Here is a 12815-nt window from a genome sequence, read left to right as displayed (position 1 = left end):
CCCTCCACTGTTTCTTAGCTAGCTAGCACATTGCCCTGTACATGCTGATGAAGTTTTATCCTTGTCACCAAAAATATGTAGTAACTTGAGAAGGAATGCCTACACGCATTTCAATATTACTTTCCTTTACTTTCAACCTAAGAAATAAAATGTGTACAGACGTACAAACGGCACAAATACAGCCAAACGATACAGCCCACTCAACATGTGGTAGAGTCGCATTGTACAGATCCAACTCGGGGTGATGACATCATCCAAGGGAAAAGGTCACAGTCAATGCCAATAATATCCATGCACACTTGAATAGCAATCATACTATACTGCAGGTAAGTACAATATATATTCAATGTATTATTTCCACACTATAACATATAAACACAACATGAAACAATTTTAAAGCCTTTACTGAGTTACAGTTCATATATGGAAATCAGTCAATTGAAATAAATTCATTGGGCCCCAATCTATGGATTTCACATGACTCGGAATACATATATGCATCTGTTGGTCAGAGATATCTTTAAAAAAATGTAGGGCTGTGGATCAGAAAACCAGTCAGTATCTGGTGTGACCACCATTTGCCTCTTGCAATGCAACACATCTCCTTCGCATAGAGTTGATCAGGCTGTTGATTGTGGAATGTTGTCCCACTCCTCTTCAATGGCTGTGCGAAGTTACTGGTTATTGGCGGGAACTGGAACACGCTGTCGCACACGTCAATCCAGAGCATCCCAAACATGCTCAATGGGAAGACATGTCTAGTGAGTATGCAGGCCATGGAAGAACTGGTACATTTTCAGCTTCCAGGAATTCTGTACAGATCCTTGCAAAATGGAGCCATACAATATCATGCTGAAACATGAAGTGATGGGGGCGGATGAATGGCACAACAAATGGGCCTCAGGATCTTGTCACAGTATCTCTGTGCATTCAAATTGCGATCGTTAAAATGCAAGTGTGTTCATTTTCCATAATTTATGCATGCCCATACCATAACCCAACCACCTCCATCGGGCACAAGCTGTATGCCATCTTCCCGGGACAGTTGAAACCAGGCTTCATCCGTGAAGATGACACTTCTCCAGCATGCCAGTGGCCATCGAAGGTGAGCATTTGCGACGCCGAAATGCAGTCAGGTCAAGACCCTGGTGAGGACAACGAACACGCAGATGACCTTCCCCGAGACAGTTTCTGACAGTTTGTGCAGAAATTCTTTGGTTGTGCAAACACATATTTTTATCAGCTGTCTGGGTGGCTGGTCTCAGACAATCCTGCAAGTGAAGAAGCCGTGGAGGTGGAGGTCCTTGGCTGGCGTGGTTACACGTGCTCTCTGGTTGGACATACCACCCAAATTCTCTAAAACGACGTTGGAGGCAGCCAATAGTAGAGAAATTAAGATTCAATTCTCTGGCAACAGCTCGGTGGATATTCCTGCAGTCAGCATGCCAATTGCACGCTCCCTCAAAACTTGAGACATCTGTGGCATTGTGGTGTGTGACAAAACTGCACATTTTAGAGTGGGCTTTCATTGTCCCCAGCACATGGTACACCTGTGTAATGATCATGCTGTTTAATCAGCTTCTTGATATGCCACACCTGTCAGGTGGATGGATTATCTTGGCAAAGGAGAAATGCTCACTAATAGGAATGTACACAACATCTGTGCACAACATCTGAGAAAAATAAGATTTTCTGCATATGGAAAATGTTTTGCTATATTTTATTTCAGCTCATGTCAACATGGGACCAACACTCAGGAAATCAGTCAATTGAAATACATAAATTAGGCCCTAATCTATGGATTTTGTCACACCAAGATCTGTTTCACCTGCCTTTGTGCTTGTCTCTACCCCCCTCCAGGTGTCGCCCATCTTCCCCATTATCCCCAGTGTATTTATTGTTCTGTTCTGTTTGTCTGTTGCCAGTTCTATTTTTTTCGTTAAGCCTAACAGCGGTTTTCCCCGTGCTCCTGCCTTTCTCTAGTTCTCCCGGTTATGACCATTCTGCCTGCCCTGACCCTGACTGCCGTTCCGTACCTTGTCACACCACCCAGGATTACTGACCTCTGCCCGCCCTTGACCTGTCGTTTCCCTGCCCCCTTTATTTTTGTAATAAACTTTTGTTACTTCGGAACTATCTGCATCTCGGTCTTCTGAGCCTTGACAGGTTTTGCATGATTGGAAATACAGATATGCTTCTGTTGGTCACAGATAGGGCTGTTGCGATAATGAATGCAGTCATGACCGCAGTAAAACTCCATGTGACCGTTGAGTCACGGTAATCTCCTTTTATGCACTCTGGATATGCTTTGGAAGTACCCAACTTGCTAACTACCATCAGGTCCAAATGGCCTGGTATTCAGGGCACTATTGTTTTTATTTTATTTATTTTACCTTTATTTAACCAGGTAGGCAAGTTGAGAACAAGTTCTCATTTACAATTGCGACCTGGCCAAGATAAAGCAAAGCAGTTTGACACATACAACAACAGAGTTACACATGGAGTAAAACAAACATACAGTCAATAATACAGTAGAAAAATAAGTCTATATACAATGTGAGCAAATGAGGTGAGATAAGGGAGGTAAAGGCAAAAAAAAGGCCATGGTGGCAAAGTAAATACAATATAGCAAGTAAAACACTGGAATGGTAGATTTGTAGTGGAAGAAAGTGCAAAGTAGAAATATAAATAATGGGGTGCAAAGGAGCAAAATAAATAAATCAATAAATACAGTAGGGGAAGGTGTGGTTGTTTGGGCTAAATTATAGATGGGCTATGTACAGGTGCAGTGATCTGTGAGCTGCTCTGACAGCTGGTGCTTAAAGCTAGTGAGGGAGATAAGTGTTTCCAGTTTCAGAGATTTTTGTAGTTCGCTCCAGTCATTGGCAGCAGAGAACTGGAAGGAGAGACGGCCAAAAGAGGAATTGGCTTTGGGGGTGACCAAAGAGATATACCTGCTGGAACGCGTGCTACAGGTGGGTGCTGCTATGGTGACCAGTGAGCTGAGATAAGGGGGAACTTTACCTAGCAGGGTCTTGTAGATGACCTGGAGCCAGTGGGTTTGGCGACGAGTATGAAGCGAGGGCCAGTCAACGACAGCGTACAGGTCGCAGTCGTGGGTAGTATATGGGGCTTTGGTGACAAAACGGATGGCACTGTGATAGACTACATCCAGTTTATTGAGTAGGGTATTGGAGGCTATTTTGTAAATGACATCGCCGAAGTCGAGGATCGGTAGGATGGTCAGTTTTACGAGGGTATGTTTGGCAGCATGAGTGAAGGATGCTTTGTTGCAAAATAGGAAGCCAATTCTAGATTTAACTTTGGATTGGAGATGTTTGATGTGAGTCTGGAAGGAGAGCTTACAGTCTAACCAGACACCTAGGTATTTGTAGTTGTCCACATATTCTAAGTAAGAACTGTCCAGAGTAGTGATGCTGGACGGGCGGGCAGGTACGGGCAGCGATTGGTTGAACAGCATGCATTTAGTTTTACTAGTATTTAAGAGCAGTTGGAGGCCACGGAAGGAGAGTTGTATGGCTTTGAAGCTCATCTGGAGGGTTGTTAACACAGTGTCCAAAGAAGGGCCAGAAGTATACAGAATGGTGTCGTCCGCGTAAAGGTGGATCAGAGACTCACCAGCAGCAAGAGCAACATCATTGATGTATACAGAGAAAAGAGTTGGCCCAAAAAGTGAACACTGTGGCACCCCCATAGAGACTACCAGAGGCCCGGACAACAGGCCATACGATTTGACACATTGAACTCTATCAGAGAAGTAGTTGGTGAACCAGGCGAGGCAATCATTTGAGAAACCAAGGCTATTGAGTCTGCAGATGAGGATGTGGTGATTGACAGAGTCGAAAGCCTTGGCCAGGTCAATGAATACGGCAGCACAGTATTGTTTCTTATCGATGGCGGTTACGATATCGTTTAGGACCTTGAGCGTGGCTGAGGTGCACCCATGACCAGCTCTGAAACCAGATTCGAAGGTGCGGTGGGATTCGAAATGGTCGGTAATCCGTTTGTTGACTTGGCATTCGAAGACCTTAGAAAGGCAGGGTAGGATAGATATAGGTCTGTAGCAGTTTGGGTCAAGAGTGTCCCCTCCTTTGAAGAGGGGGATGACAGCAGCTGCTTTCCAATCTTTTGGAATCTCAGACGACATGAAAGAGAGGTTGAACAGGCTAGTAATAGGGGTTGCAACAATTTCGGCAGATCATTTTAGAAAGAAAGGGTCCAGATTGTCTAGCCCGGCTGATTTGTAGGGGTCCAGATTTTGCAGCTCTTTCAGAACATCAGCTGACTGGATTTGCGAGAAGGAGAAATGGGGAAGGCTTGGGCGAGTAGCTTTGGGGGGTGCAGTGCTGTTGACCGCGGTAGGGGTAGCCAGGTGGAAAGCTTGGCCAGCCCTAGAAAAATGCTTTTTGAAATTCTCAATTATAGTGGATTCTCAATTATAGTTGGCAGAGTGTGCTAAAGCAGTGAATAAAACAAACTTAGGGAGAAGGCTTCTAATGTTAACATGCATGAAACCAAGGCTATTACGGTTACAGAAGTCATCAAAAGAGAGCGCCAGGGGAGTAGGAGTGGATCTAGGCACTGCAGGGCCTGGATTCACCTCTACATCACCAGAGGAACAGAGGAGAAGTAGGATAAGGGTAGGGCTAAAAGCTATGAGAATTGGTCGTCTATGACGCCCAGAATAGCGAGTAAAAGGAGCAGGTTTCTGGGGGCGATAAAATAGCTTCAAGGTATAATGTACAGACAAAGGTATGGTAGGATGTGAATACAGTGGAGGTAAACCTAGGCATTGAGTGATGAGAGAGATATTGTCTCTAGAAACACAATTGAAACCAGAAGATGTCATAGCATGTGTGGGTGGTGGAACTGAAAGGTTGGATAAGGTATAATGAGCAGGGCTAGAGGCTCTACAGTGAAATAAGCCAATAAACACTAACCAGAACAGCAATGGACAAGGCAAATTGACATTAAGGAGAGGCATGCTTAGCCGAGTGGTCATAATTGTCCCTCTAACTACTCTGAAATCAATGCAAATGCAATCGAAAATCACATCAAACACTTATCATCATAACAGTATGCCTATACTTTTAAAACCCCCCTGACTGTGATGATCAATTTGAAGAAAGAAGTTCAACAGCAGGTTGAATCTGAGTGGAAAACATTGTGGATGTTGTTTCAAAGCCTAACACCACGAAATGGACTGTACTTTCTAAGGTGATGATTCATTCAAACCACCCTTTGCATATTAAAGCTTATGCAGCCTACTGCATATTAGGCATGGCTGAAAAACATAAAACAAAGCTGATTTAAGATGTCTTTGGTACATACTCAAAATGAAACACATTTTAGTAATCGCCTTTGAGTGTGGACTGTATTATTATGCATACTGGATGGAGTGGTTACCTTATGCTACGCTCCAAAATATCTATCCATGAGTCTGGGAGAGAATGTATAGCCCTAGGCGATGCTGTTGGTTCATTGATTATGCAGGGCGACTACAGTTAGCCTACAATCAGTGAATTTGTATTTGAATAGCCTAGTAATAAATAGGGATTTAAAAAAAATATTTTAATAATTTAATTTGGTGACATTAAATGTATCTATACAGCATATCTCACGTTTCCATCCACTTCTCTTTCCATTATTCCTTTCTCGAGCACACAGATGGGCTGTCAACGGTTTAGTGAAATATGTTTTGTTGCGAAAACATGTTACTATCGATGTTCCCAAACAAATTTCACTTGGTTTCTCAAATTAAGCACTGGGTAGCTGCAAGAACAAGGTTGGAGAGCCCATGGCATACAGAGTTTGGGCAGAATATCACCAGTCGGGCAGCGAGAGTATGCTCCTCAAACAGTGGTTGATGCGTGGAATAAAATAAGTGTTCTTAAAATGTATTTCTCAAAGCACATGCTCCGCTATAAAACTGAAGTATCCGTTTGGGAAAGGGTGGCCTCAATTCGCTATTCGAGTGCATAGAGTACATGTCTTTTTTCACCTCACCCTATTCCTGTCCATTTGATAATGGGCAATTCTAAATCAAAACTAGTTTTGCATATTAATAAAGACAAGATTAAATTGTGAATATAGTCTGATGGATGAAAATATGATCAATTGATGAGAGAACAACTGTGCAGAATGAGGCAAGCAACAGAGCGCAAGCTTTTTTTGCTACTTTCTCAAATAGTGAATAGCCTATAGTTGCACCATGCAGCCCATATATGTTTTGATTTCTAAAACATTCTAAGGTGTGTATCATTCACAACTAAGGTTGACAAATAACTCTAAATCTAGTATATAGGAAATTATCACTTTTACGCTCACATGCACAGTCTCACCGTATTGGGAAAAACATCCTTTCCAATTTAATCAGCTAAGTTCACTAATATTATTCTTACAATAAAATAATGTAAAATAAAATAATGGCACGGGACATAAGCATATCTTCTCAGCTAAATGAACAAGCCTACAGCCTATGGCATGGAGGATAGCCAAACAACATAGGCCTACAGTAGGCCAACTCATATTCTGAAATACATTTTCTTCATATAATAATGTTTCTTTAGACCTGACTAAAATCAAAACTATGAAATAACACATATGGAATCATATAGTAACCCAAAAAAGTGTTAAATAAATCATTTGAGATTCTTCAAAGTAGCCACCCTTTGCCTTGACAGCTTTGCACACCTGGAATGCATTTAAATTAACAGGTGTACCTTGGTAAAAGTTCATTTGTGGAATTTCTTTCCTTCTTAATGTGTTTGAGCCAATCAGTTGTGTTGTGAAAAGGTAGGGCTGGTATACAGAAGACAGCCCTATTTGGTAAAAGACCAAGTCCATATTATGGCAAGAACAGCTCAAATAAGCAAAGAGAAATGACAGTCCATCATTGCTTTAAGACATGAAGATCAGAAATTTGAACGTTTCTTCAAGTGCAGTCGCAAAAAAACTTCAAACTCTATGATGAAACTGGCTCTCATGAGGACCGCCACAGGAAAGGAAGACCCAGAGTTACCTCTGCTGCAGAGGATACATTCATTGGAGTTACCAGCCTCAGAAATTGCAGCCCAAATAAATGCATCACAGAGTTCAAGTAACAGACAGATCTCAACATCAACTGTTCAGAGGAGACTGCGTGAATCAGGCCTTCATGGTCAAATTGCTGCAAAGAAAGCACTTCTAAAGGACACCAATAAGAGGAAGAGGCTTGCTTGGGCCAAGAAACACGAGCAATTGATATTAGACTGGTGGAAATCTGTCCTTTAATCTGATGAGTCCAAATTTGAGATTTTTGGTTCCAACCGCTGTGTCTTTGTCAGACGCAGAGAAGGTGAACGGATGATCTCTGCATGTGTGGTTCCCACCGTGAAGCATGGAGGAGCAGGTGTGATGTGTGCGGGGGCTTTGCTGGTGACACTGTCTGTGATTTATTTCAAATTCAAGGCATGTCTACCACCGCACTCTGCAGCGACACGCAATCCTATCTGGTTTGTGCTTAGTGGGACTATCATTTGTTTTTCAACAAGTCAATGACCCAACACACCTCCAGGCTGTGGAAGAGCTATTTGACCAAGAAGGAGAGTGATGGTGTGCTGCATCAGATGACCTGGCTTCCACAATCACCCGACCTCAACCAAATTGAGATGTTTGGGATGAGTTGGACGGCAGAGTGAAGGAAAAGCAGCCAACAAGTGCTCAGCATATGTGACTCTTGGAAATGCATCCTAGGTGAAGCTGGTTGAGAAACTGCCAAGAGTGTGTAAAGCTGTCATCAAGGCAAAGTTATTTTGAAGAATCTCAAATATAAAATATTTTTTGATTTGTTTAACACTTTTTTTGTTACTACATGATTCCATATGTGTTATTTCATAGTTGTGATGTCTTCACTATTATTCTACAACGTAGAAAATAGTAAAAATAAGGAAAAACCCTTGAATGAGTAGGTGTGTCCAAACTTTTGACTGGTCCTGTATAAAAACTCAGCATAAAAAGAAACTTCCCTTTTTCAGGATCCTGTTTTTCAAGGATAGATTTCTTGAATTAAATAACTTCACAGATCTTCATTGTAAAGGGTATAAACAGTCTTTCCCATGCTTGTTCAATGAACCATAAACAATTGATGAACATCGTTAAGACACTAACAGATTACAGACAGTAGGCAATTAAGCTCACAGTTATGAAAACTTAGGACACAAGAGGCCTTTCTACTGACTCTGAAAAACACCAAAAGAAAGATGCCCAGGGTCCCTGCTCATCTGCGTGAACGTGCCTTAGGCATGCTGCAAGGAGGCATGAGGACTGCAGATGTGGCCAGGGCAATAAATTGCAATGTCCGTACTGTGAGACGCCTAAGACAGCGCTACAGGGAGACAGGACGGACAGCTGATCATCCTCACAGTGGCAGACCACGTGTAACAACACCTGCACAGGATCGGTACATCCGAACATCACACCTGCGGGACAGGTACAGGATGGCAACAACAACTGCCCGAGTTACACCAGGAACGCACAATCCTTCCATCAGTGCTCAGACTGTCCACAATAAGCTGAGAGAGGCTGGACTGAGGGCTTGTAGGCCTGTTGTAAGGCAAGTCCTCACCAGACATCACCAGCAACAACATCACCTATGGGCACAAACCCATCGTCCCTGGACAAGACAGGACTGGCAAAAAGTGCTCTTCATTAACGAGTCGCGGTTTTGTCTCAGCAGGGGTGATGGTCAGATTCGTGTTTATCGTCGAAGGAATGAGCGTTACACCGAGGCCTGTACTCTGGAGCGGGATCGATTTGGAGGTGTCCGTCATGGTCTTGGGCGGTGTGTCACAGCATCATCGGACTGAGCTTGTTGTCATTGCAGGCAATCTCAACGCTGTGTGTTACAAGGAAGACATCCTTCTCCCTCATGTGGTACCCATCCTGCAGGCTCATTCTGATATGACCCTCCAGCATGACAATGCCACCAGCCATTCTGCTCATTCTGTGTGTGATTTCCTGCAAGACAGGAATGTCAGTGTTCTGCCATGGCCAGTGAAGAGCCCAGATCTCAATCCCATTGAGCATGTCTGGGACCTGTTGGATCCGAGGGTGAGGACTAGGGCCATTCCCCCAGAAATGTCTGGGAACTTGCAGGTGGAAGAGTGGCCAGCAAGAACTGGCAAATCGGGTGCAGTCTATGAGGTGGAGATGCACTGCAGTACTTAATGCAGCTGGTGGCCACCCCTTTGTTCAGGGACACATTATTCAATTTCTGTTAGTCACATATCTGTGGAACTTGTTCAGTTTATGTCTCAGTTGTTGAATCTTATGTTCATACAAATATTTACACATGTTAAGTTTGCTGAAAATAAACACAGTTGACAGTGAGAGGACGTTTCTTTTTTTGCTGAGAATATGCATTTTTAGCTCAGGTTCTTCCACTAAGATAAATATATATATTTTACATGGAAGACCTGGCCAAAAGATACCACATATCAATAATTACATGGCAAAAGAATAGACCACATATTAGTGATTGACAATATTGCTTACGGTGATCAGTGCTTTCGTCACAAGAAGGCTGGCATGTCCATGATGACTTGCATCCCATCAACGTGTCATGCCTCCCTTTAGTTTTGTCCTTCTTTTTGGTGCAGTCCCAGCCATCAAAGAAGCTCTGTCGAAGTGTAGGGAAGTACATGTTAATGATACTACTCTTCCCCTATCGTGTCAAACATATTTACAATGTGTCTCTTCTAAACCATTATACCTGCAGTTGTCTGTTGTGTTTGAGTGACGTAAGGGGGAAATAGAAAATGAATGGGTATAATTGCAGCAATATCTGTCAAGTAGTGAGCCAATGCATACATCATGACGCTGTAGTGCTATTCAAAGACCATTCGGACTGAAAGGGTGTTCAAAAGCATCATAGATGACAAGCTACCTGTTCACATTAACTGATCATGCAGAACGTGTGGAAGAGCCTTTTCTACAGGGAGGAGGTGAGGGCCCTCGGAGTTTGGTGTCAGGAAAACAACCTCACACTCAACGTCAACAAAACAAAAGGAGATGATCGTGGACTTCAGGAAACAGCAGAGGGAGCACCCCCCTATCCACATCGACGGGACAGTAGTGGAGAAGGTGGAAGGTTTTAAGTTCCTCGGCGTACACATCACAGACAAACTGAAATGGTCTACTCACACAGACAGCGTGGTGAAGAAGGCACAACAGCGCCTCTTCAACCTCAGGAGGCTGAAGAAATTTGGCTTGTCACCAAAAACACTCAGAAACTTTTACAGATGCACAATCGAGAGCATCCTGTCGAGCTGTATCACCGCCTAGTAGGGCAACTGCTCCGCCCACAACCGCAAGGCTCTCCAGAGGGTAGTGTGGTCTGCACAACACATCACTGGGGGCAAACTACCTGCCATCCAAGACACCTACACCACCCAATGTCACAGGAAGGCCAAAAATATCATCAAGAACAACAACCACTCAAGCCACTGCCTATTCACCCCGCTATCATACAGAAGGCGAGGTCAGTACAGGTGCATCAAAGCCGGGACCGAGAGACTGAAAAACAGCTTCCATCTCAAGGCCATCAGACCGTTAAACAGCCATCCCTAACATTGAGTGGCTGCTGCCAACATACTGACTCAAATCTCTAGCCACTTTAATAATTCAAAATTAGATGTAATAAATGTATCACTAGTCACTTTAAACAATGCCACTTGATATAATGTTTACATAACCTACATTACTCCCTCTCATATGTATATACTGTACTCTATACCATCTACTGCATCTTGCCTATGCCGTTCGGCCATCGCTCATCCATATATTTATGTACATATTCTTATTCATTCCTTTACACTTGTGTGTATATAAGGTAGTTGTTGTGAAATTGTTAGATTACGTGTTAGATATTACTGCATGGTCGGAACTAGAAGCACAAGCATTTCGCTACACTCGCATTAACATCTGCTAACCATATGTATGTGACCAATACAATTTGATTTGATTTTCTCTCTCTGTGTGTCAACATGAAGCTCTCTAGTGAATCCCATATATCCTGGCTAGTCACGGCTGCATGCACAACTGTTCCAACACGCTCCTCTCATCAACATGCTTCACTGTCGCCATCCCAGTCCTGACTCAAGGGCAACCCCAGCAGTGGGATCCAGCTCTTTTATGCTCTCATCAGCCAAACTACTCCTCTCCCCTAGTGTGTGGGGCCCAAGTCCCCCCACCCCACCCCACACACACACACACACACACACACACACACACACATACACACACCTGTGGTTGTTCAGCTACCAGAGGGGACTGTGGGTAAATTCAAGCCTGCATGCTGAGCAGGGAATTACAACCCCACTGCTCCCCACAGAGAGAGAGTAACCACCCAAACCCTGCCTAGGATTACACAAACCCCCCCACTATTCCCCAATATAGATTTGGAGAGTGAGGCCCATGGGTCGGGGGGGAGGGTGCAGGGAGGGGTTAATTGGTTTCTGAGGATCACACAAAAAATGAAGAGTAAAACTCGGATGAAAGACAGACGAGACACAGTGAAGAACAGTCTGAGCCGTTACATAACTGTGTCATGAATAATTTTGCTGCAGTGTTTTCAAATTATCGCTGTCTTTTTTTCTCCCCCAGTGCAATATTACTATGTCAACCATCCCACCAGTTTTGACTACTTTCCTTTTTCCTAATCATAATGACAGTATAAGTCAACATCCTGAAGACATAATTGAAAAACTGGCTCAATTCTTGGCTGTGATCTGTGAAAACAGCTCTTGTTGTGTTTACTTCATTCCACACACAAACCTTCTCTACTGTATCTAGACATAAAATCAATAGATCGATTATGCCTTTCAAGCTTTGCCTCAAGGTGATTCCCTGTACAGCATAGTGAATGCCTGAGTTCCCTATATCTTAGTGTTTACCTGCAAGTGACTGCAGTGGGAATACAGGTCCACCCACAGCTCAGACATGCCAGTCCCTTACAACGCACTGCAGAGAGCTGATCAATATCTCTGAATGTCCTACATTGGCATTCCACTGGGAAATAAAGCCTAGGCGGTCAGGAGAGCATGGTAGTCCTCATTGTTTTCAATTGTAATAGAGAGACATGGATAGAAAAAAATACAGGCAGCTGAATATAGATTTTTGTAGTGGAGAGTGTTTTGCCTGTGGTGGACAGTTTAATGAGTCTACAAGCAGAGTTCCAGAAGGGCAAGCATGTAGCCAGGGAGAAATTGGGGAGTGAGATATTTTCTATCTTTTCCTTGACATGTGACAGGGAAACCACAGGCAACAGACAGGGATGGAGCTCACCCCAGAGTCTGCTCTTGACTGGAGAAGTATCCCACCAGGGACAAATGTTTCAGGGCTGTGTGCCCTCCAAAATGTGGCCCGACGCATCCAGACAGCCATGGAAATCAGCCGTTACAGAGGTACTGGAATAATAAGTGGGTTCAGTTCTGCTTCTCTGCCAAAACAAAAACATTTCCCTCTCTACCTACGGAAAAGTTCAGACTCAGTTCCACAGTCTGAATGTCGAGAGATTTTTTTAAATTGTATTTAACTAGGCAAGTCAGTTAAGAACAAATTCTTATTTACAATGACGGCCTACCCAGGCCAAACCCTCCCCTAACCAGGACGATGCTGGGACAATTGTGCACCGCCCTATGGGACTCCCGATCACGGCTGGTTGTGATACAGCCCAGGATCGAAACAGGGTCTGTAGTGACGTCTCTAGCACTGTGATGCAGTGCCTTAGACCGCTGCGCCACCTGGGAGTCCTC

General features: G+C 43.6%; 1 protein-coding gene across 8 annotated transcripts in view; it reads right to left on the bottom strand.

The window, feature by feature from the left end:
• ptprub (protein tyrosine phosphatase receptor type Ub) overlaps window positions 1–12815 on the bottom strand; it is a 358144-nt gene that overhangs the window by 50628 nt on the left and 294701 nt on the right. For all 8 annotated transcript variants that reach the window (XM_029738216.1, XM_029738219.1, XM_029738220.1 and 5 more), the window contains one exon: window positions 9556–9679. In XM_029738216.1, the coding sequence (XP_029594076.1) occupies window positions 9556–9679 (124 nt within the window). The remainder of the gene's footprint in view (window positions 1–9555; window positions 9680–12815) is intronic.

The sequence above is a fragment of the Salmo trutta genome, chromosome 37 (assembly GCF_901001165.1).
Source record: "Salmo trutta chromosome 37, fSalTru1.1, whole genome shotgun sequence".
NCBI lineage: Eukaryota > Metazoa > Chordata > Actinopteri > Salmoniformes > Salmonidae > Salmo > Salmo trutta.
The sequence above is the reverse complement of the archived record's forward strand: the minus strand, read 5'-3'. Positions and strand labels throughout refer to the sequence as shown.